The sequence below is a fragment of the Paroedura picta genome, chromosome 5 (genome assembly GCF_049243985.1).
Source record: "Paroedura picta isolate Pp20150507F chromosome 5, Ppicta_v3.0, whole genome shotgun sequence".
NCBI classification, from domain to species: Eukaryota; Metazoa; Chordata; class Lepidosauria; order Squamata; family Gekkonidae; genus Paroedura; species Paroedura picta.
In genome coordinates this window covers 77,433,405-77,456,890 of record NC_135373.1, presented here as the reverse complement: position 1 = coordinate 77,456,890, position 23,486 = coordinate 77,433,405, and the positions used below count along the sequence as shown (strand labels likewise).

The window sequence follows — 23,486 nt, the reverse complement described above, 5'->3', positions numbered from 1 at the left end:
GAAAAAAAAAACAAGGGGAGGGGCTAGAAAAACGAGGGGGAGGAAAGGAGGTAAAGAAGAGAAGAGGTGTTATTTTGTATATCGCTTTTTACTACCTCAAAGCGATTTAGAATCGCCTACCATTCATTTCCCCACAATCACAATAGACACCCTGACTGTTTCCATACTGAGAACTTTACTGCCCCAGTTTCTGGGGTCGACGAGGTGCAGCGGGCCAAATGCTCCCCTACGCGGGACTCAGAAAAGGCAGGGCAAACTGCCCCAGCTCAAACTCCGGTCTGCAGCCCAACACAAAACCTCCAGTGTGGAAATTAGGTGTGGCAGGTGAGAGCTCTGAGAGAACTGACTAGCTCACGGTCACCCAGCTGGCTGCCTGTGGAGGACGAATGAGGAATCAAACCTGATTCTCCAAATCAGAGGCTGCCACTCTTAATCATTACACCAAACTGGGTCCGACCTTACTGGAATCCATATTCTCAGGTCACCCTTAAAATAACTTTTTAAAGAAATCTAGATTTGAGCCACCAGTCTGCAGAGCAGGAAAGCACCTTTTTGTATAGGACAGGATCAAGATAAAGATCACTCTGTTTTCTCAGGAGCAGACAGCAAGAACTGCAGAGTGCTTTGATATATTCATTGGTCCTGGGAGTTTTCTTCTTTATGGGGAACAGAGGGCAGAACCAGCTGCAAAGATAAACACGAAGTCCCCACCCAAAATGGCTTTCCCCAAGTTTAAGTCACTTTTCCGCTTTGGAAGAGGGTGCAAGCTAATTGGGGCCATCACTGAAGGCTCTCTGTTCTTTGCAAGAGCCAAGCCAAGGCAATCCTATCAGTAAGAAGAGGTGATTGTTTATATAACCTGCTTTTCACTACTTGAAGGAGTCCCAAAGAGGCTTACAAACACTTCCTCAATAGACACCCTGTGAGGCAGGTGGTGCCAACAGAGTTCCAAGAGAACTGCTCCACAAGAATAGCCCTAAGAGAACTGTGACTGGCCCAGGGTCACCCAGCCAGCCATATGTGGAGAAAAGGTGTTCTCCAGATTAGCAGTTACCACTCTTAACAACTACACCATGCTGGCACTATACCACCAAACAAATAAGATCTTACAACTGACTTTCCAAGAAAACGGGGGGGGGGGGGGGGGAGTGAAACTTTAGATCTCTTTCTGTCTACGTCAGTGGTTCTCAACCTGGGGTTCAGGACCCCATTGGGGGTCAGACAACCCTTTCACAGGGGTCACAGCAGGGCAAGCAACTTGGCCAGGGGAGGTGCCATCCACACAACAGCCTTGTGGGGTAGATCAAGATAGAGCGTTCATCTGTCTGGAGCAGCGGAAAAGAGCGAGATCTGCATGGTGGGATAAATGGCAGAACTGAACTGAGAAATCCCAGGAAAAAAAGAAAACAATTTATATACAATCTATGGATTTTCACACCATTGGTCAGTTTTGATTTAATTTCTGTGAAAGAACACTTGCATAATTTTACGGTTGGGGGTCACCACAAAATGAGAAACAGTATCAAAGGGTCACGGCATTAGGAAGGTTGAGAACCACTGGTCTACGTGGTCTACCACAAGAGTTAAATTATGACGTCAGAAGCAAAAAAGCAGGAGCAAAGCCTATGGGAAAGAAAGAGTGGGAAAATGCAGGGGATACCACAAGGTCAGAGGGGACAAAAAGAGAAATAAACGGTGGATCCTGAACAACATGGCCCATATGAGTTTTATGGGTGTCTAGCTTGTATGATCTAAGTACTGTTGTAAACTTTATCCATTAAGGATGCCATTTCTGGAGGCAATGGGTGGAAGTCTCAATTTCCTGCCAAAAGGGAGGGTTTTAAAAGCGGTGATTATATCAGCTCTTCCTGGAAATGGATGCTGACCATGGTAGTTTTTAGCTTACATGTCAGTATCAAAAAAGTATGTACCATAAACTGAACCGCATGTAAGCCGAGGCACCTAATTTTACCACAAAATCTGGGCAAACTTATTGACTTGCATATAAGCCGAGGGTGGGAAATGCTCCATCATCACAGGCTCTCCCATCCAGCCTCCCCCCCAACAAATACAGAATAGTCAAGAGGATGAATAGCTGCTGGTTTTTGTACCTCGTTTTTCACTAACCAAAGGAGTCTCAAAGCAGCTTACAATTGCCTTCCCTTTTGATGCCAGACACCCTGAGAGAACTCTGACAGAACTGCTCTGTGAGAACAACTATGGCAGGAGAACCAAACAGTGCCCCCCAGGCCAGCAAACCAGAACAGAACAACAGTACCTGAAGTTGGCAACCTACTACAACAGCTACCAAACTAGGAGAATGGACAACTACAACTGCAGTAAGCCCCCCTTAACAAAACATTCTGGTTAAAGTGCCTGGCTGGGGAGAACTTGATTTGAAAGCTCTTAGGCTTGCCAAACTGTCCTAGTCCACCCAACCTTACAAAGCTGTTGTTGTGAAGAAATAATAGAGGAGGAGAAAGAAATGTGATAAGCTGCTTTGGGTACCCACTGGGAAGAAAACTGGGGTATAATTAATGAATTCTGTGGGCTCATTAAGTTTGTTTGCATATTTTTGAAACAAACTGGGGCACTGAACAAATTCAATTTTCTAATATGGACTATCTTAAAAAAGAAACAGAATATGCTGCACTACAGAATTTTTTTATTGCTATTTAAAAATAAATGCCAAGGGCTCCAAGGATAAAACAGCACTTTATACAGATGTATTTGCCGGCGTATAAGACGACTGGGCGTATAAGACGACCCCCCAACATTTCCACTCAAAATACAGTACTATGGGCCACTGTGGGCAGCTATGTCTATCCCAACTGAAGTGCAACCGGTGTATAAGACGACCCCCCCAGTTGGAGGCATGTATTTCAGGGGGGAAAAGTAGTCTTATGCACCAGCAAATACTGTAACTGATTTTAGATTTCTCAGCAGGGCAAGATGCTTGCAACATAGGGCTAAATTTAATTAACTTTACAGGTTCAAAGGAAACACTTCCACACAATTGGCTAAAAAGGGAACGTTTTAATTCTCAGTAGATAGGGAAACCCAAAACAGAAACTCATACTGCATATTCATATATTCCTTGAAAAAAGAAATAAAGAAAAGGACATATTTATTGTCTAAATCATACACACAGCATACATTCCCCTTAAGATTGAAGCTGGCTATCACTATAAACTACAGAATCATATACAATCCCATGATGTAGCTTATTGTAGAACTAAGTTTTATCTTACCGAAGACATTTATAAAATCCAGTTGATGTTAGGATTCCACCTCGTGCTAATTTACTGCAAGTGGAGAGGTATTCAGAGTACATTTCAGCTCGGGAGACTGAACAATCTGGATTCACCTCAAAATGGGCATTCAACCTGATGAGAGAAATAGGTAACACTAAATAGACAAGATAGTATTTTTAGTTCTAGAAACTTAACTCAATGAGCCATATAGACTCATGATATCCCTGCACATCGTAATAGATTCTGGATACATTCCAGGATGCAGTCTCAGTTCACATGTGGCACTAGCCAAGCCTTCTGGGTCATGTCATTGCACTGTATAAATGGCCCTCCCCATAGTTACAATATTACTTTAGAAGGGTTCTGAGCCAAACAGCTAGAACTGTTAGTCACCCATGTGTATGGCTGTGCTTATACTACCACTTGGGTAAGAATATAATTTATTAATATTAATTTAGAGTTATTATATTTATAGCATAGAGTTGATGTCATGTGCACTAGGTTTGAAATAGAAGTGTTTCACATAAAATGTGACATGACAAAAACACTGAGTTAATCTCTGATTCATCAATATAAATAAATAAACCATTATTTATTAGAAAATTTACAGATTACTATTGAATAATATACAGATCTGGTTAACATAACACAATGCCTGAAAATGTTTATGTTCAAAAAAGTGTTCAGGTACAGAATGCAACTCATTTGACCAGAAAGGAATAACACTTCATTTCCTGATTAAGGCACAGAGTGAAAATCAAAAGCAATGTGATCATATGATTTAATCCTTTTTGATCTCATCAAAATAGTGTAAGTAAAATGGAAAGGAATGTCACCAAGTTGCTCTTGAAAACAGACTCAGGTATTATGAAGGAGAATATTAAAACAGAGAACTCAAATATGTTTCTCTGCCAGGATTGTTTCCTAGCTCAATATTTTAATACTAAAATTAAGCAAAATGAGAAAAGCTGATATGAATAATTCTCTATATGGTGAATGTTCAAATTAACTGTTTAATATCTCTCAAAAACAAAGATTAAACATGTTTGCTTTTATAAGAAACAAAACAAAGCAGATGATTACGTGGGAGATATGAAGACATTAATCTGAAGCGGCTGCCCCACCCTTTGTCATCAATTAAATATTTTAATGGAATTACATGCTTACCATTGGCATGCAAATTTTTCACTGTCTATTTCTACTATCCCGGGTGGTGGAGCAACATGTTGTGCTGCTCTTGATGCTGTGGAAAAAAATACAAATCAGGGATCAAGGATTTTAGCATTTATGTTTCCCATATTATTCTTATCCCATAGCTGTCTACAAATACCTGTAATCTCATCATTTTTTTCTTAAAGACTGAGGAACTTAGTGAGTTCTGAACTCCACTTATCAGCAGAAGCACCTGGAATTACTTGGCAACAAGCTTGGAAGATTAATTTTACTTAGGTTATTGACTCTAGTTAACCTAAAATATGGGAATGCCACAGATAGCAAGAATTCGTTTCAAACCTAAGAAGAACATTTGTTCTTACGCAGAGGAATCAGCAGAGCACTGTGATGCCTAATCCATGATGGTAACAGGAGGGCTGTGCCCACATTATCCTCATCCAGCCCTCCCTTTCACCCATGTACTAGTCTCAGAACTCCTATTCCTGTACCACGATGCGAGGAACTGGCACATTTTCTTGTCTCCTTCAGAATTAATTGATCCAATTCAGTATAACCAAAAACAAAAAACCTGGTAGTTATTTATACTTAAAAAATTAAAATATGCATACACCAAGTTCATGCATAGCTAAATATTATATTAAGATTTCAGAGAAGTTTTCTACTGCTGTTAAAATATTATGAGCACAAATACCTCAGCAAAATAGCAAAGGTAAGGACTGTTTCGGAAGGCGGAGCCATGGCACTTGGATAGCTCGAATACTTCGAGCTCCTGTTCCACTGAGGGTCAATCACTGCTGTGATTGACAGAATCGGGTTTTGGGTACGCAAACCCACCTACCATCTTCTCAGGAATTCCTTGTGAATCTCTGGGGCCTTTCTGTTCCGCAGGGAATTTAATACTCCCTGGAACATAAGCTCAGTGTGCACAGGGTCCAGCAAGTGCCGTTCGCCATTTTAAAACTTTTGTCTTTTCTTACAACTCTGCAATCTACACAGCTTTTACTTTAATCTTCAAAGCTAATTGGATTCTTCCTTGCAAGACTTCTGACTCATCACAACTCCAGAGTGAAAACAACTGGCAGATATCGGATCGAGCCTACAAACAGTGAGTAGGGGTTTCCCCCGGCACCTTCTCCCTTTGGAAGAAACTCTCGGCGTGAAGAGCTGCTCTCCTTAATTTAAGCAGCTAGAGTGACAAGGAGATAAGTGGGAGAAGGTAGAGAAAGGGGCTAAGACAGCCAGAACACCCCCTCACCATTGTTTATAAACCGGAGATTGAAAAAGCAGATATAAGGACTTTGCGAGAGTTCTGCGAGAGTTTTGTGCCAGAACGAGATTTCAGGCTTGGAAAAGCTTCAACAGGTCATCAAAGCGACGAACGACAGCTGGTGAAGAAAATAGTTTCGGTTTCCCATTGGCAACTACAGGGACTAGTGTGTGCAAAGAGACAAAATTTTATCTGGAGTGCTATTTTTGGTCTTGTCTTTCTGTTTTGTTCTACAATCGCTCCTTGTTTTTTAACTGTCTTTTGGCTGATTTCCCAGGACTCTGAGTTTTATAAGGAGGGACCTCTACTGGTTATTTGCAAAATACCTGGAACATGTTTTCATTTAAAAAATTTGCATATCTTCTAGAGAAACAAACACAAGACCTGAAAGAATCTATAAATGGCTCACTTAAAAATATGCTCATGGAGTTTAAAGGTATTAAGGAAGAAGTCTCCAACAGGAATGATGAACCAATAGTAGTGGCTGATGATAGCTCTAAACAAGGTGGAAAATTATTAGCAGAAGAGGAATCTGAAATTATGGAGATGGAAAAGGGGATGTCAGAGTCTTGCAGCTCAGATAAGGACACCCTACCTGAGAAGATATATAGCCACTCCAAAGCAACAATACACAAGAATCAATTAAAAGACATATGGATCTGCGGTGAAAGCAATCGACTGAAAAGAGCTTCATGGAAAAACATCGGTACTGATATTGGAGTCCAGGAGGTACAACTGCTTCAAGATTTATCGATGTGTACTCCGAGGGAAAGACTACAACTGTACTTTCCTAGCGAAAGACCAATAGGACAGAACATTAGTCAACGGGAGCCACAAGACGTAATAAGCCTCGATATGAGACCCCCTTAAGAAGCTTGGGGAATGGAAATGTAACACAGTGGTTGAAATTCTTTTCCTCTTTTCCCTCCTTTATGTAGCCATATAGGCAATATAACTAGTTAAGAAGTTAATCTGGGGTCTAAGATCTTTTAAGTAAGCTGAATTTGTATTATTAAACCTAATTTCGCAGTGTCTACCAGCCCAAAATCAAAGCATAACTAAAAGAAGACACCTAATGGAATGGGCTTATATTATAGTGTGGGGTTTTAGATTTCCTATGATAGCTGAATTTGAATTACCTAACATATCTCTGTAGTGACTTTCAGCCTAAATTTAAAGCATAACTAAAAGGAGGTTTCTAACTGAGGAGGTGTAAATATATCTATTCTACTAATTAATGAAGACTCCATTTTATTATTTCTGGTATTAACAATGTACACTCATATATATTTGTTTCTCTTCTTTCCATACAACTAAGCAGGCTTATTTTTTTTTTCCTTTTTCCCTTTCTCTAGTGGAACTGTGGAGGGCTCTAGGAATACGTTAAGTATAAATTGTTTATGATTGTTAAAACTATCAGAAACTATGCAAACAAATGTTGAAATGATGGTAACAAGGTAGATTTCTCTCTTTAAATGTGGTGCAAACGTGAAAAAGTCTATAAAAAGTCTATAAGCTTTGGGTAAAAGTCCATAATATTGTAGCCAGTCTTATAATCTTAAATGGAGAGAAGAGGGTTTTTAAGATTGAAACGGAGAACCAAAATGTTTTTCCACAGTGCTTCCTAACCCACATACAGAGCTTCTTCTTCTATGCGACGACGGCAGCAAAACTAGAATTGGCCAAGAAATGGAAAACACAAGATCTACCCTCGACAGAAGACTGGCTGAACAAACTAGCTGATCTTGCCAAGATAGCCAAACTGACACTAATAGTTAACGGAAGAATAGAAGAGGCCTTTCAAGAACAATGGGGCCCTTACCTGAACTATTTACAAAAGGGATTAAAATGGGGATCCAAGTGTATCAAATGAAGAGCATAGCTCTCCTTTTCTGTATTAACAATGTAGATTGCATGTATCTCACTGTCTTCAACTTTGGAAAAATAAAATAAAAACTTTCTATAAAAAAAAAAAAAAATAGCAAAGGTAAGAAAATGGCCAGTAGAGTTGATACTGTTTTCATGTTGATTAAATAGTTACCCTAAAGAAGTTACCACAATGATACATAAAAAGTTCTGGGAAACTGGTTTTCAACATCAACATTTGTTCCCTTAAGGTAGCAATTATATGGCAAGAGATGCTTCACAGAACATATCCCAAAATTTTGGCTATCACAATTACTGAAGCACGGATAGAATGCAATGTATTTGTGCCATTTGATGTTATAATAATCAATGAAGACCAGTTGATATCCAGCAACAGGAAGGTAAAAAATAAAAGACAGACATTTGGCTGAATAAATAAATCTTCTTAAATGTCACAGAGTTCTCAGAGTCAAGTTCTTTTTAATGTCAAAAAAAAATCTCGGAGCCATGCTGAAATGAGGTCCAGATTCACCCTTAGTTCTCAAACAAAAGAAACTTTCCTCAGTAGCTCACTCCTAAATACAAATATGCATATTCAATATTCATGTGTTTCATAACCCAAAAACCCAAATATAATTGTACCTTTTATGTGATTAAGTTTTTAGTAATCTCATTAGAAATTTTTCTTCTTGCACATTGTAAAAATATTTATAATACATATTTATAATACAGAATTTATTGATGATATTTTTACTGAGTTTAGAAAAGAAACAAGGACATAGGATTTTGTGAAGTGGGATTTTGTGGATCAACATACCACAATTAAATTTGAGGCACAAAAGAATAATAAACAATTACCATTTCTGGATACTTTAATGACTATTGATAAAGGCAGTAAATTGATAGTATTTTCATATCACAAAAACACAGATCATAACTAATTGCTTCACAGTTTATGTCTCAAACAGAACCTCCCACTGGGTCAATTTTAAAGACATAAATTCAACCATGCATACCAAAGAAGAAGAAGAGTTGGTTCTTATATGCCGCTTTTCCCTACCCGAAGGAGGCTCAAAGCGGCTTACAGTCGCCTTCCCATTCCTCTCCCCACAACAGACACCCTGTGGGGTAGGTGAGGCTGAGAAAGCCTTGGTAAATAGGGGCTATCCCATACAGGTGGTCTTAAGGGCACAGGAAAAAGCATTAACAACACAGAAACATAAACATAAACACACAGAAAGCAACTTTTAAACAGAATTGCCTGCTCTTTTGAATGTTCAATATATGCTGACCAGCTGAAAAACATCATCCATAAGCATTGGCATCTGGTTGCTGGTATTCAAGGATGTGAAGTTAAACCTATTTTAGCTTGATGAAGGAGCTGGAACAAAGAATTAACTACTGCCAGAGAAAGAAATGAGACTGTTGCTTTAAGGACGCTTCCAAAGGGAAAGTTTCATTGCGGTGTATTGAATCATAGAATGATAGAATAATAAGAGTTGGAAGACTCCTAAATTCTTTTCGCAAATACTACTGCCAAGACAAGTCTCCCCCATCCTATATTGGTGTATATGGTTTTTCCTACCTAAATGCAGAACTTTACATTTGTCCCTATTGCATTTCATTTTATTTAGTTTAGCCCAGTTCTCAAGCCTATCAAGATCATCTTGTATTCTGATTCAGCCTTCTGTTGTGTTTGCTACTCCTCCCAGTTTAGTATCGTCTGCAAATTTAATAAGTATCCCCTCTAATCCTTCATTCAAATAATTTATAAATATGTTGAACAACACAGGCCCTAGGTCAGATCCCTTGTCACTCTTCTCTAAGAAGATGCCAAACTATTTACAAGTACCCTTTATTGTGTTGTTTGTAAATTGATGCTGCAAGTTAGGGAATTCAACACCCCCCAGAATATCTTTAAAATCTCTTTTGATTCATTCATCAACTATCTAACTAAGAATATTATTTACTGTGTAACTTGTTCTTGTGGTCTGTTATATATTGGTATTTCCAACAGACCTTTCAAAATAAGAATAATGGAACACATTTCATGAATTAAACATAATGTCAAAAATGTTCCTCTTGCAAATCACTTTGAACCTATGTTTTTTGGCACTGAAAACATTAGTGTGTTGCCACATCAGAGAATCAGTTTTGCTCACAAGATATTGCAGAGAGAAGCCTATTTCATTTACATTTTGCCTCAGGGGTTTACATTAATGCCTCAGGGGTTGACTATATGATGGGACCTGTCTTGCTTTTTGTAAGGGTTCCCCTTGTGCACCTGCTATTTAGAGAGGGATATTTTTAAACCATGACTCAACAAGGACAGTTTGAAGTCCTCGACTAGATTGTGACTTTAATATGGAGGTTCCCCAATCCTTAGCTGCTGAATCTATGGTCCATGAGATATTCTAAAGGTATTAATTTTTATATTATGATGATTGTTTAGAACTCTGAATGTTTGTCTAATCCCTATTTTTTACAGTGTGCAAAGATAAAAATTTCTAATGAGATTACTAAATACTTAATTAAATAAAAGGTACAGTTATACTTGGGTTTTTGAATTATTTTGGGTTATGAATCAAATTAATATTGAATATGTATATTTGTATTTAGGAGTTGGCTACTGAGGAAAGTGTCTTTTGTTTGAAAATGAGAGTGAATCCAGACCTCATTCTAGCTTGGTTCCAAGATTTTTTTCTGACATTAAAATAATTTGACTCTGAGAACTCTGTGATATTAAAGAACATTTATTTATTCAGGCAAATATGTCCATCTTTTATTTTTTGATTTGATATTATAGAAGAAAAGATACAGATTGTAACATACTGAAATAAAATCTATTTATTTTGAGCAATACTGACCTGGGGGAGCAGGTGCATGTGCCTGTGCAGGGACTTGCTCTACTGCTTGCGGTCTGATTTCAGATAGTACCTGGTGGCTGGTACTTTGATGTTCAACAAGTTTGACTGCACTGAGTGCATCAGGTCCAAGCATCTGGATGTCCATTGAGACCAGACACACTAATGTATCTGAAATGTTAATAGTATATAATTATACAACAAAAGCATAAACATATGTTAAAATTCTACATGTAATAATGGTATCTAAAGTAATTTTTCTATTACTTATTTTGACATAATAACACAGACTCAGGAATCTATGTTTGTTTTTATTTTATGATTAAAATTAAAAAATATATGATCCTGAGACGAACATTGCTGTACTTTATTCTTCAGAAGAGATTCAGTGATGTGAAGCTATAGCAGGAATTACTTCTTATTTATGTGCCAAATGGTTCAGTCCACTGATCTCCATGAAATGCTGCTCCTAGATATGGGACCATGAGGAATGCCATGATAAGGATCAGCAGCATAAAGCAGGAAAATCAGCAGAAATTGTAAGTTAGTCTGATTGTTCATCACTCTCCTTTTGTAACAACTTAAATTCTAAGACAAGAAGAATGTAAAAGTACAGGTTCCTTATGAAGGTTACTATGATTTCTCATATCATACTTTGCGCCTGAAGTTCTTTACAGTATTGGCTATGTTCTTGCTTAAGAGGAAATGATGTGAAATTGGTCACTATGGGCTGGAACCAGACAACTGAAGATAAAGTTCTACTCATGGAAGCAATATTATTTATTGTTTTTATTTTTATTTATTAATTAAAACATTTAAACTCTGCATTTCTTCATGGTTCAAGATGGTTTATAGGCAAGACTTTTTAAACATTTTCAGTTAAAACCAAAATAAAATAACAAACCCAAAACCTCTCCATCCCTCCCCCTTTAAGACAAACCTGCCATTCATCCCACCCTCCAAACAGCTCCAAGATGGGGGCTCCCTTCAATTTCTCAGGGAGGCCACTCCACAGAGCAGGAGTCATGATAGAAAAGTCCTGGGCCGTGGTCAGCACCAGATATAGGCCACCTTGAGTGGTGTGATAGCACACCGACGACTGCCTGTAGATTATAACTGGTACACAGGGATATATGGAAGGAGAAAGTCCTTACCCAGGCAATGAAGGGTGTTAAAAGACATAATCAGCACCCTGAATCAATTAGAAACTGACTAGCAGCCAACATAGCTGTTTCAAAACAGGCAATACATGTTCTCAAGAGCTAGCCTCTGACAATAGTCAGGCTGCTGCAATCTCAACCAATTTATGTTCTGTGTTGTCTTTAAGGGCAGTTCCACATAGAGCACTTTGCAGCAATCAAATCCTGGGGTTATAGAAGCATGGATCAGCACAATGAGATGGGTTGGTCTAGATAATGAGGGTGAACTGGATGCATCTGATAAAAGGTGCTTCTGCCCATCATACTAACTCGCTTTTCAAAGACCAAAGCAAGATTCATGAACATCAAGCTCCTAACTGGCTCTGAAAACCTTACTCTGTTGTGCCTCCTAAAAAGCCAGGTCTAAGGGTCAGAGGATCTTTTAGAATATTGGGCAATACACCAGTTGTATGCGGTAAGAAAATATCAAACTACATACAGCAGACATACCAAACTACATAGGGGCCTTCCCACTGCGGACCCAATGCAACATCAAGGAAAAGTTAGCAAAATTTACCAATTTTACAGTTGAGAGACAGTGGTTTGGTCACATGCAGAAATGTCAAAAGCATTAGAGGGATTTGGTCTTCCTAAATAAAAGTCCAACACTATCACCTGGACCACATAGCAGGATTTTCTCAGCTTCATATTACTTCTGCATCCAAGGCCATGAAACTGTTAGCATATTTAAATGTCTAACTCACCAATGCTTTTGTCAACTTTAGCTATTTTTGTGCAGGCCACTTCGCCCATTTCAGTGAGCATGTAGAGCACCTCAAGAGCAGATATTACAAGAAGTACATCAGGCAAAGTGAGATGACAGATGATTTCCTTGTAGGATTCTTGATCTACATATTCACAAATTAAGACACCATTGTCCTCAGCTTTACAAAGATTTCCCAAGATTTCCATGCCTGAAACACAAACACAGTATTTAAGAAATTAAAAAGAAAAATATTATCTAGCCATTCAAACTAAAATAAATAACTAGATAAGAGCTTACCCCTCATTTTTAAGAACCTATCCCTTGACATTAGGCATTTTGTAACGGTATGAAACATTAAATGAGTTGTTTTGAAATCAACAGGATCCAACAGAAGCTGAAGAGAAAAAAAATCAAATGTTTACTTGATTTCTCTATTTATAATGTAATAATTCACATCATAAAATTATAATTACTGGAGTTACTTTAAAATCTCATTCCAAATTCAAATACTATAGATTGTTTGGAATATGATTTCACAAATGTGAATACCTATTCATTTAACTAACATGATAACCATTTTTGAATTCAGTGTTGCACATGAACTTTCAAAAGAGAAGTAACTCACAATCTGCTCCAATATGTTTGTATTCAACAGTAAGTGACACGAGTTGACTGGAACTCACTTCCAAGAAATAAATGTAGAGGACTGAAATCTGTAACTATTTGTATTTAGCATTTTGGCTCTGAATTTGGATGGCACAAGCTGTGGCTATTAGTGGAAGATCCACCTGTACTTTTTTAGGATCCCAAGGTGAAATAAGCATTAAATTGATAGTTCCAGAATTTGAAGAAATTACTTTTATCCTCTGAATAGAAATAGCTGGAGTGTCGTTTTGAAATGCACCACAAAGGCAGTATGGGACAGCCACATCATTTTTCATTGTGTTAAGAGCTAATGGGAAAAAAGCCTGAAGAATAGTAGTTAATTCTGAATGGTGTCTGACTCCAACTACAGACTGATTTTTGCAAGATATTAAAAGCTGGGGGCCTGCTAGGAATCACAGGAAGAGAAAACAATTTGAAAATTCTCACCCATTCCCTACAATATCTCTGGCAATTATTCTATAAGTTTTCAGGAGGCTAATTTCCCCCTTCACTTTTCTTTTCCATCACTCAACATTCTGTACCCCTGAAGGATATTCTACCCCCCCCCCCACACCTTTAACTTACAGAATCATTATTCTGCATTACTGGGGTGTCCCCAAATACAAAAAGACTCCTTTTGCTGCTCCTACGATTGGCATGGAGGCCAGGTACTGTTACTATTTGCTAGGCTGACCATACGTACCCTTTTGAAAGGTACACTTTTTTCACATTTCCCAGCCATCCCCTCATTTTAATAAAAAGTCAATTTTGTTCCCTTTTTAATAAAAGGTATATGCTTGCTGTAGAAATTAAAAGACGCTTGCTCCTGGGGAGGAAAGCTATGGCAAATCTAGGCAGCATCTTAAAAAACAGAGACATCATCCTGCCAACAAAAGTGCGTCTAGTCAAGGCTATGGTATTCCCAGTTGCAATGTATGGCTGTGAAAGTTGGACAATGAGGAAGGCTGAGTGTCAAAGAATTGAGGCTTTTGAACTCTGGTGTTGGAGAAGACTCTTGCGAGTCCCTTGGACTGCAAGGCGAACAAACCGGTCAGTCCTAGAGGAGATCAGCCCTGCCTGCTCCTTAGAAGGCTAGATCCTGAAGATGAAACTCAAATACTTTGGCCACCTCATGAGAAGGAAGGACTCCCTGGAGAAGAGCCTAATGCTGGAAACATTCGAGGGCAAAAGAAGAAGGGGACGACAGAGAATGAGGTGGCTGGATGGAGTCACTGAAGCAGTCGGTGCAAACTTAAATGGACTTTGGGGAATGGTAGAGGACAGGAAGGCCTGGAGGATCATTGTCCATGGGGTTGCGATGGGTCGGACACGACTTCGCACCAAACAACAACAATATACTCGCTATAGCATTAGTTTTTGTTTTGTCTGTATGCTAATGTGATAAATGTTATTTTCATTTATGCTTAATTTCAAATAAACAGAATTGCAGGGTGCAAAAGGTCATGGAGCATGGGCAATTGGTAAGCTTAAGGCTACATGAGCCCCATCCCCCCCAGTTCTTCCAGCCCGCAAAGAAAGAGGGGGGGGGCAGGGCTTTAAAGTATTTATTTATTTACCATTCCAATGTCCCCGTTTTGCATCACAGAAATATGGTTAAACTACTATTTGCTAATGTTTTTAAAAAGACATGGCCTGAATGTATTTACACTATGATCATACATTTAATTTATACCTTGGGAATTATCTTAGACAAGTATTTTTCCCCTTGTTTTTCTCACTGACCATACAGTATATTTTAGTGTGGTTAGACAAAACTTACCATGCAATCCTAAACAGATCTACACCCCCCTCTAAACTGAGTGGAGTACAAGGGCTTAAAAGGGTATATGTCTTCTTAGAATTGTACTGTTAATTCCTTAATCCAATTGCTTATCAGCAATGTATATATGTATATTATTGTATAGTACGTATGCAAATAATATGTCTATATAAATTTAATGTTTCTTTAATTTTTATTTATCCTTACAACCAACAGGGGGTATTCAATGCCATCCTCAAGAAAGCACACAAGTATTGATCATGGTCACTGAGACATAATAGACAGTGTCTAGAGAACAGAAACACCCACAAAAATATATTGGCATGAGGCATCAATGAAGATCTTCTCTGCCCACACAGAAGCTCCTTGTGCCCCACCAAAAGCCACTGATGAAGTGCTGTCCTGAGCAATACGCCAGGAAGCATAAAGGACTACAGGAATAAGGAAATGGGTGAAATCCCTCCCTTTGCATAAGAACAGTAACCTCAATGCTGATCAATGAGCCTGAGGAGGGGGGACAGGACAAGCTGCTAGGGATCTACTTCCACCAATTAATTCCCTTATGGAAATTTGAATCAACCTATTGATATTGAACACTGAAGACAGATTTTAAAACCCAAGATAACCATCCTGGGAGGGGGGGTGGGGGGACCTAAATTTCTTCATTCTGTTTCCCCATAATCCCTGATTTTAAAACCCAAGGTCATGCCTGTTTTGAAATGTAAGAAGGTAGTATCTTTCATATTTGTTTCTTACCTCTGCTGCAATGTTTCCTAATGTGTCAAGCCCCAACTGTCTTAAAGAAATAAAATGACTGTGAGCAGAGAGTAACAGGAAACGAAGACAAGTACGATTAGCTGCCAACAGCTTAACATTCCCCTCCTCAAAGGAAAGATTTCGCAAAATCACTGCAATCTGGAGAACCCGCTGTCCTTCAATATCATTAATGCCCAACTTGCGTGGTGGATGAAATAAGGACTCCCATATCCAGTCTTCTGACTGAGTGTCTATAAAAGATAAAGCATTTCACTTTAATACTTTCTGTTTTAGATATATCAGATACAATCAAATGCTTATTCAAGATAACTCACCTTGAGATTTGTTTCTGTCGGAAATAAGGTCACGTACTTCATTATCTTCAACAATATCCTTCCAAAACTAAACAAAATTAGAAACATTCATATAGATTTTCTAAAAACTCTCCTCTAACAAGATACTTGTCATAACTGAAAAATCCATTGGGCAGTAACAGGAATGCCATTTATAATATCTTAGTTATACAGCAAAATACATGACATTAAAGACAGAGCACATTTTGATGAAGAGATAAATGTTCCTCATCCTTAACAGCAGCAAGCCTGCAAAGATTTTCAAGTAAGTGAGCAGTAACAGAACTGTGCACTTCCCAAACTTCTTTCTTCTGTTTCCTTTTCACATAAAAATGCATCCTGCTTTTGAGGCAAGATGTTGGCATTCCTAGCTCTTGACTGTTTTTTAAAAAATTTTCTTCCTAACAGTGCTATTTTATTTCAGTACAACCATACACTCAAACTCACTGAATGTTTTATGAGTCTGTATTCATTTGTTCTGATCCAAAAACTCCTTCTGCTTATAACGAGAAGCCTTGCAACAAAGGAAAGAGGCTTGTTCTAGCAGAGGAAGACATCTCACTTAATAGAAGTAAACTGCTGAATCCAGCTCAGCATCACTACAAATATTTGTTTAGCCTGGACAGAAGATTACTAAGAGGTTATATGATAGCCATCTCCAAGCACTTGAAAGTATGTCATAAGAGGATGGAACAAAATTGTTTTCTGTTGCCCCAGAGGGTCGGACCAGAACTAATGGGTTAAAATTAATTCAAAATAATTTCTGGCTAAACATCGAGAAATAATTCCTGACAAAGTAGTTCCTCAGTGGAACAAGCTTCCTCGGGAGGTAGTGGGTTCTCCTTCATTGGAAGTTTTTAAGCAGAGGCTGGATAGCCATCTGACAGAAATGCTGATTCTGTGAATGTAGGTAGATTGTGAGTGGGTGGGCAGAAGAGATTGTGCATTGTTGTGGCCCTTTCTTCATGCCCATATATTCTGTTTTTTGGGGGGTATACAGCAAAATAACTGAAATGGCCATGAGTCATATTCTCTTTATCACTTATCAAAAATATAGCATTGGATATAATACTTTGTCAGGGTCCGTGGGGTCTATCTCTCGCTTTTGGTCCGCCACGGTGCCTGGGGAATAGAGAAGGGGTCAGAACAGCACTTATCTTGGTGGAAGACATCTCAGAATGAAGTTGGGTCGGAGTCCTTTCTGAAAATCAGCTCCTGGGTTCAGTGTAGTTCTCTCACTAAGCCTGAACCCCACCTCCTCACTGATACCATCTTTTCCAGTTAAGTAGCTTTCCGTTCCCCCTACCTCTGCCCCCTGAGCCCTTAAAGAGGAAACGATTCAGCGTCTTGCAACAGACGCCTTGCCCTCGATCTCTCTCGTGCTCGTCCGGGTTGATTGCGTTCTGCCTTCAGCGTCTTCTGGGGCAAAACGTGGTTCCTGGCAGGCTCCGCTACATCTCTCAGAATCCCCCACTGGTTTGTCTCTGCCACTTCTGGGATAGCCGAATCTTCCCGTGCATGCACCAACTCGCGGAGGGAGCCGGAGGGGGGGGGACAGGGGAGACGGGAGGTTCCCGACATACTTATACAATGTTCTCTTATTTAACCCTAACTACTAAATAACTTGAAGTCGGTTCACTCCATCAATTAAAAGGAAAATTACAATTTATAACATATAGACATTTTTAGACACAATTTTATCAATAGTCTTGAAGTATCTTTTAATTTGTACCATGATACTACATAGAGCAGCCTTTCTTGACTTTTTTTACTAGTAAGAAACCCCTCTAGATTCTGCCCTCTAGTGAGCAAAACTTATCAGCAAGGCTACTTAAAACATTCATGCTTTAGAAACAGGTTGAACAGGGCTCTTAATACACCTATATTTATTACAAGCACAGATCAAAATGTTGCACATGAATTTAAGGTTTTCAGTATTAGTGTACAGCATTGTGATTTGAATGTACAGTGAGCAATACACAGTGGCTTACAATAAACACTGCCTCTGTCAAGAAAAAAAGGCTGACTTATATTAAAGTGGTGGTCAGGTGAATACAGGTGACAGTGTTGTTTAGCTTTTATCATTGTAAATTGGATTGATGAGAACACAGGAGATTGTAAATGTTGTCCACCCACTCCATTTTCACCTGTCTTCGTTTTCTAGCAGTGCAATCCTCTGAAGAGTTATTCCATTCCAAGTATGTCAAAATAAATGGGCTTAGACTGGAGTAACTCTGCTGTTAAACCTTCTAATACTATTTGGCACTCTTTTGCCAAGCCCCTTTATTCTAAAAACTCTGGGTGCTCTCTGTGTGTATAACAGTTTTGAGATTACTCTGTTTTAAGACAAAGTACATTATTGTGAAGCAACTACAGTTCCAGTACACAATGTGTCTTATAACTTTTTTTAATAAAACAAGTTTTTAAGAGTACCTTAACAAAATCTCTATCCGTTTTCTCCTTCCATTCTTCACCAAATACTGTAGAAAATGAACCTAAAGCTATGAGTTAAAAAGCATTAAGGTTACACTTAAAAGGCAGTCCTTAAAACATTGACACTACAGAAAATTCAAACATCATGTAATTTTACAGTGTTGCTGCAAGCCAAGCTAACTTATTTCTCTTTCATAGCATTACTGTTCACTAGAAGAGATCAAAATGTGTTTTTTTTTATTGTTATGAATTGTGCATTGGTTTACCCAGATCAGTATGTGACAGATTGCAGCAAGGACTAGAGATGTGTCCCCTCAAGTCCAATCCCTTATCTCAAACAAATCACAGTTCTAAGATTAAATGAATCTGACTACAATTTAGAATGGTAGAAAATGGTTTCTCAGTCTTGAAGGGAAATAAATGCTACGTATTATACATCTGTAAACAGCGTTCACTGTTTACATAAAAGGCTAAGACCTTGGTGGGTGGAGAGTGGGTGTGGCCAGTCTGGGTGAGGGCCCAATCGGCCTGGCTGCTCCCTTTAGGCCCTGCAGCTCTCTCGCGCAAGTGAGAGAGCTGCCGGACCTAAAGGGAGCCTCCCACCCCAGTGCCGCCACGGGAGGGAGGGCCTCTCCGCTCCCTTTAGGCCCCGCTGCTAAAAGGAGCCTCCCATGCCAGTGCCGCCGCGGGGGGGGGCACCCACTCCCTTAAGGGGTGGAGGGCCTTTCAAAGCCCATTCTTAAGAACAGGCTTTGAATCTAGTATGCCATAAAATAAACAAAGTTCCAAAACAAATGAAAACTTGATGCAGACAGAATTGAAACAATTATGAAAACTCCGATTTTGAGCTTTAAAACATTATGTAAAGAACATGCTAAGAAATTAGTGATTTTTTTGCATCCAGTTGTTTATTTCCTGATTAGATCATTTATTTATTTATGGTCATTAACCAACATAATTGTTCACTTCCTTAATTTTTATATAAATATAATATTGGAGCTACCAGTATTTTCTTGCAAGGAATTTATGTGATAGGTGAAAAGATGTGAGAAACTGATCAGCATATGGATGCACAACAATTACGACATGGCTCTAAGCCAGGAACCCTGACCTTTTTGAAACTATGGGCACATATGAAATTCTGATTCAGAGCACTGAGTGGAACTATAAGAGTTGCCATGAGAGGCAGAGCCACATGCATGCAGAGAGGAAGCCCAAGTGCAAAGAAGAAGAACAGTGATTTATAAAAAATACACTGAGACAAAGAAGTGAGCAGGAGAATTAACCCATCACTGAGGTGGCAGCTACTGCCAAAAGTTAAGTAAATCTGCACAGTGGTCATCATCCCTGGCTGTTCTATCTCCAATCCTCATTGGGGCCCATACTGGTGATGCTCTGAAGCATCTTGTAAGGTTATATATTGTATTGTATATATTATATTACCACTTTGTTAACTGTTGATTGTGATTTTTTGAGAATTATTGGGTTTGTATCTTATGATGCTTCTAGGTTATGTCGTTTTTTATGAGATGTTTTATTGTGAACCACCACGAGCCAGTTTACTGAGAGTGGCGATATAAAAATGCAAGAATAATAGATAAATAGATAAATTTATTTATTTACCCACTATCACCACACACACAAACACATCAGCCTGGGACAAGATGCCCTGATGATGATGATGATAATAATAATCTTGATAGGCTCAAGTAGGGTAACAGGATTAAAACACTCAACATAATACATAAATAATAAACATAATTAAATACTATAGTTAAAGTTTTGAAATTAATAAATAAGTTAATAGCTGTTTCTCCGATGTAACTAAACCCTTCTAGGAGGAGGGGCTTGGTCAATGTTGGGCATATTCATACAACATGGTTCTCATCTTTGGATTTTAGACAGGGAGGACAGAGCAAAGAAATACTCATGGTAAGTGTCAATGTTTCTCACTCTGAGAGGGAGGGCATCTTGACATGGAATGGCCAAAAGTAGTATGTCAGGTAGGAAAATCAGTCTACACCTGCATCAATTGCTGTCATACTCTCCTTATGAAGGCTGCATCAGCTGCAGCAAGGGTATTCCAAGAGTATTCATTCACAGTAGGCTGTGACAAATGTTGACAGATGAACACACGGCTGCCTTACAGATTTCCTCAATGGAAGCTTTAGCATCCAATGCTGCATTAGTTACATCATTTTAAGTGGAATGAAATGTAAATCTACATGGTGAAATGTACTGCCTCAGACATATAGCCTCTCTAGACATTTTCTGGCCCCTGCTGAGTGGACTCACTAAGGCAAAGAGAGATTCCATTTTACAAACTGATGCTGTGTGCCTTATGTCAATCCTTAGGGCTCTGTAAAGATCTGGGTCCTTTTCTTTGGGTTTAGGCAGAATGAAGGCAGTTATATTTCCTGGGACCAGTGGAAAGAAGTACTGACCTTTAGATTGAATGATGGATCCATTCTTAAGACTACTTATTCTTGTGAACACAGGTAGATACAGTTCCTGATTCTGAGATCCTTCTGGCTGAAGTCACAGCTGTCAGAAACACAACCTTCATTTTCAACCACTTTAGTGGAACTTCTTTCAGAAGTTCAAATGCAGGTTGAGTGAGCATCGACATCTCTGTGTAGTTGTCAAGAAGGAAATATATGGATAGATGGAGAACTGGCATGGGCTACTCCTTTGAGAAACCTATGTGAAAATGTCTGACTATTGGGGATCCATTTGTCTATTTTGGTCAACAACATTTTGTAGGAACCCCAGGATTTGGTGTAGCAGAAGGGCAAATGGGTCTACAAGTTTTCATTTGTACCACTTGGCACATGCCTTTCATAAAGAAATTCTTGCTGTAGAAACTTTTCTACAGGCTAGCATGGTGCTTGTGAACCTTGTAGAATAGCCTAGTTTTAAGAGTCCATCAACGTTTTATGAGCCTCTTGTGGCGCAGAGTGGTAAGGCAGCCGTCTGAAAGCTTTGCCCATAAGGCTGGGAGTTCAATCCCAGCAGCCGGCTCAAGGTTGACTCAGCCTTCCATCCTTCCGAGGTCGGTAAAATGAGTACCCAGCTTGCTGGGGGGTAAACGGTCATGACTGGGGAAGGCACTGGCAAACCACCCCGTATTGAGTCTGCCATGAAAACGCTAGAGGGCGTCACCCCAAGGGTCAGACATGACTCGGTGCTTGCACAGGGGATACCTTTACCTTTACCTTTAAGAGTCCATCCCCTTCAATATCCATGCCACTGTGGCCCTTGCTGAAGCATGTCCACACAAAATGGAATCTGCCAAGAATCTTCTATTGATAAACCCAGTAACACTAAAAACCAGGGTCTGCATGGCCACTTGGAGGATACAGAGATCAGGGCTTCTTTCTCTTTTCTCAGTTTCCTCAGTATCTTTGGGGTTAACAGTTTAGGTGGAAAGGTATAAAAGAGGCCCAGTGCTCAGGGGGGACATTAGGGCATCTGTTTGCCATGCTCCCTCTATCTGCAACCTGGGTGCACACTGATTAAGATCATTGCTGGGTTTCCACAGTGTTTCACAATCTGAAAATCTCCATCTTGAGAGACCATTCATAGTTGTCTGCTTAGTCACTCCACCAGCACATTTTGCTGGCCCTTGATATGCTATTAGAATGGACCAGAGGGTCTATTCTGAACAACTCATCTGTGCTGTTAAGGAACTCACATTAGCAGTCATTAGGCCTTGCATCTTACCAAAGTCATCAGTTCTCTTGCCATGCCTGAGATTTTCTGGTTCTCCTCCTCTCGCAAGTATGGCTTGTTGACAGGGGAATCTACTGTAATCCCCAGGTGTTCCATCTACTGTGATGGAATTAGACTGTTCTTGGTCAAACTGAGAAAGGAACACATGGCAGACTAGATATTGAGAGGTGTACAGAATGTCTACATATGCTTGTATTAGACTGAGAGATCTGATCAGCTGATAGTCCATGGATAAACATGGATTCCCTGATGATGGAGAAGACCTACCAAGTTAGAAGAAGAAGAAGAAGAGTTGGTTCTTATATGCCGCTTTTCCCTACCCGAAGGAGGCTCAAAGCGGCTTACAGTCGCCTTCCCATTCCTCTCCCCACAACAAACACCCTGTGGGGTGGGTGAGGCTGAGAGAGCCCTGATATCACTGCACAGTCAGAACAGTTTTATCAGTGCCGTGGCGAGCCCAAGGTCACCCAGCTGGCTGCATGTGGGGGAGTGCAGAATCGAACCCGGCATGCCAGATTAGAAGTCCGCACTCCTAACCACTACACCAAACTGGCTCTCACAGTTACACTGTGGAGTAGTTCCTTTCTCCAAATTTTGGAAGAGCAAGGGAGTCCCCTTCCTCCTTGAAAATGAAGCCAGCCTTTTGTTGAAGAAGAATGAGATATACTATAGAATAAATGCCCTGATTGGGATAGCTTAGGCAATTCCAGTCTCATCAGATCTGGGAAGCTAAGCAAGGTTGGAACTGGTGAATATTTGGAAGAGAGACTACACAAGGAATATCAGAGTCATGACACAGAAGTAAGCAACAGCAAACCACCACTGAACATCTCTTGCCTTGAAAACCTCATGGGGTTTCCATAAGACAGCTTGACAGCGAAAAGAAGAAAAAGAAATAGGAGGTATTAGGTGCCTTCTGATAAGTTGTAGGAGTTACTCAGCAAGAAGTCTATAGAAGCCTGTCTTCCTTAATAAGATAGGAAACAGATTGAGAATAGTGAGTGACTCTACCCAGGAGACAGGGAGTCCGGATGCATTTTAGTTCTGTTTCCTTAACAGGGGGACTCAGTCATGTGAAGATATGCTCCCTTCTGAGTGAGAAAATTGTTTTAGCAAGTTTTATATAATTTTTTTCTTTTTCAAATCCACTTCCAGAGCTAACTTACTGTAGAATAGCAGATTAATTATTAAAATTAATTAATTTACTAAAACCTTCTTCTAGAGTGAAGATGCTGCTGCAGTTGGTTGTTCTTCATACATTACATACAGAGTGTAGTAGTCCTACTTGGACTTCCCTGAAGGGCTTAAGATAAAATTTAGTCCGTCTCAGTGCAGATACCAGTATGAAGACATACTAATACATAGTTGACAGTTATGATGAGTATTTCAAGAGCACAACCTTTCTGCAACAGTTCTAATTTCTATTGAGATTACAAAACTAATTCCACTAGTTTATTA

At 39.4% G+C, this 23,486-nt stretch overlaps 1 protein-coding gene across 3 annotated transcripts in view; it reads right to left on the bottom strand.

Annotated features, from left to right (window-relative positions):
• The window catches only part of ARID2 (AT-rich interaction domain 2), a 124,969-nt gene that overhangs the window by 26,829 nt on the left and 74,654 nt on the right, over positions 1-23,486 (bottom strand). For all 3 annotated transcript variants that reach the window (XM_077338630.1, XM_077338631.1, XM_077338632.1), the window contains 8 exons: positions 18,297-18,364; positions 15,846-15,912; positions 15,511-15,761; positions 12,627-12,723; positions 12,328-12,537; positions 10,428-10,595; positions 4,422-4,497; positions 3,252-3,386 (listed from right to left, as the gene is read on the bottom strand). In XM_077338630.1, coding sequence (XP_077194745.1) covers positions 3,252-3,386; positions 4,422-4,497; positions 10,428-10,595; positions 12,328-12,537; positions 12,627-12,723; positions 15,511-15,761; positions 15,846-15,912; positions 18,297-18,364 — 1,072 coding nt within the window. The remainder of the gene's footprint in view (positions 1-3,251; positions 3,387-4,421; positions 4,498-10,427; positions 10,596-12,327; positions 12,538-12,626; positions 12,724-15,510; positions 15,762-15,845; positions 15,913-18,296; positions 18,365-23,486) is intronic.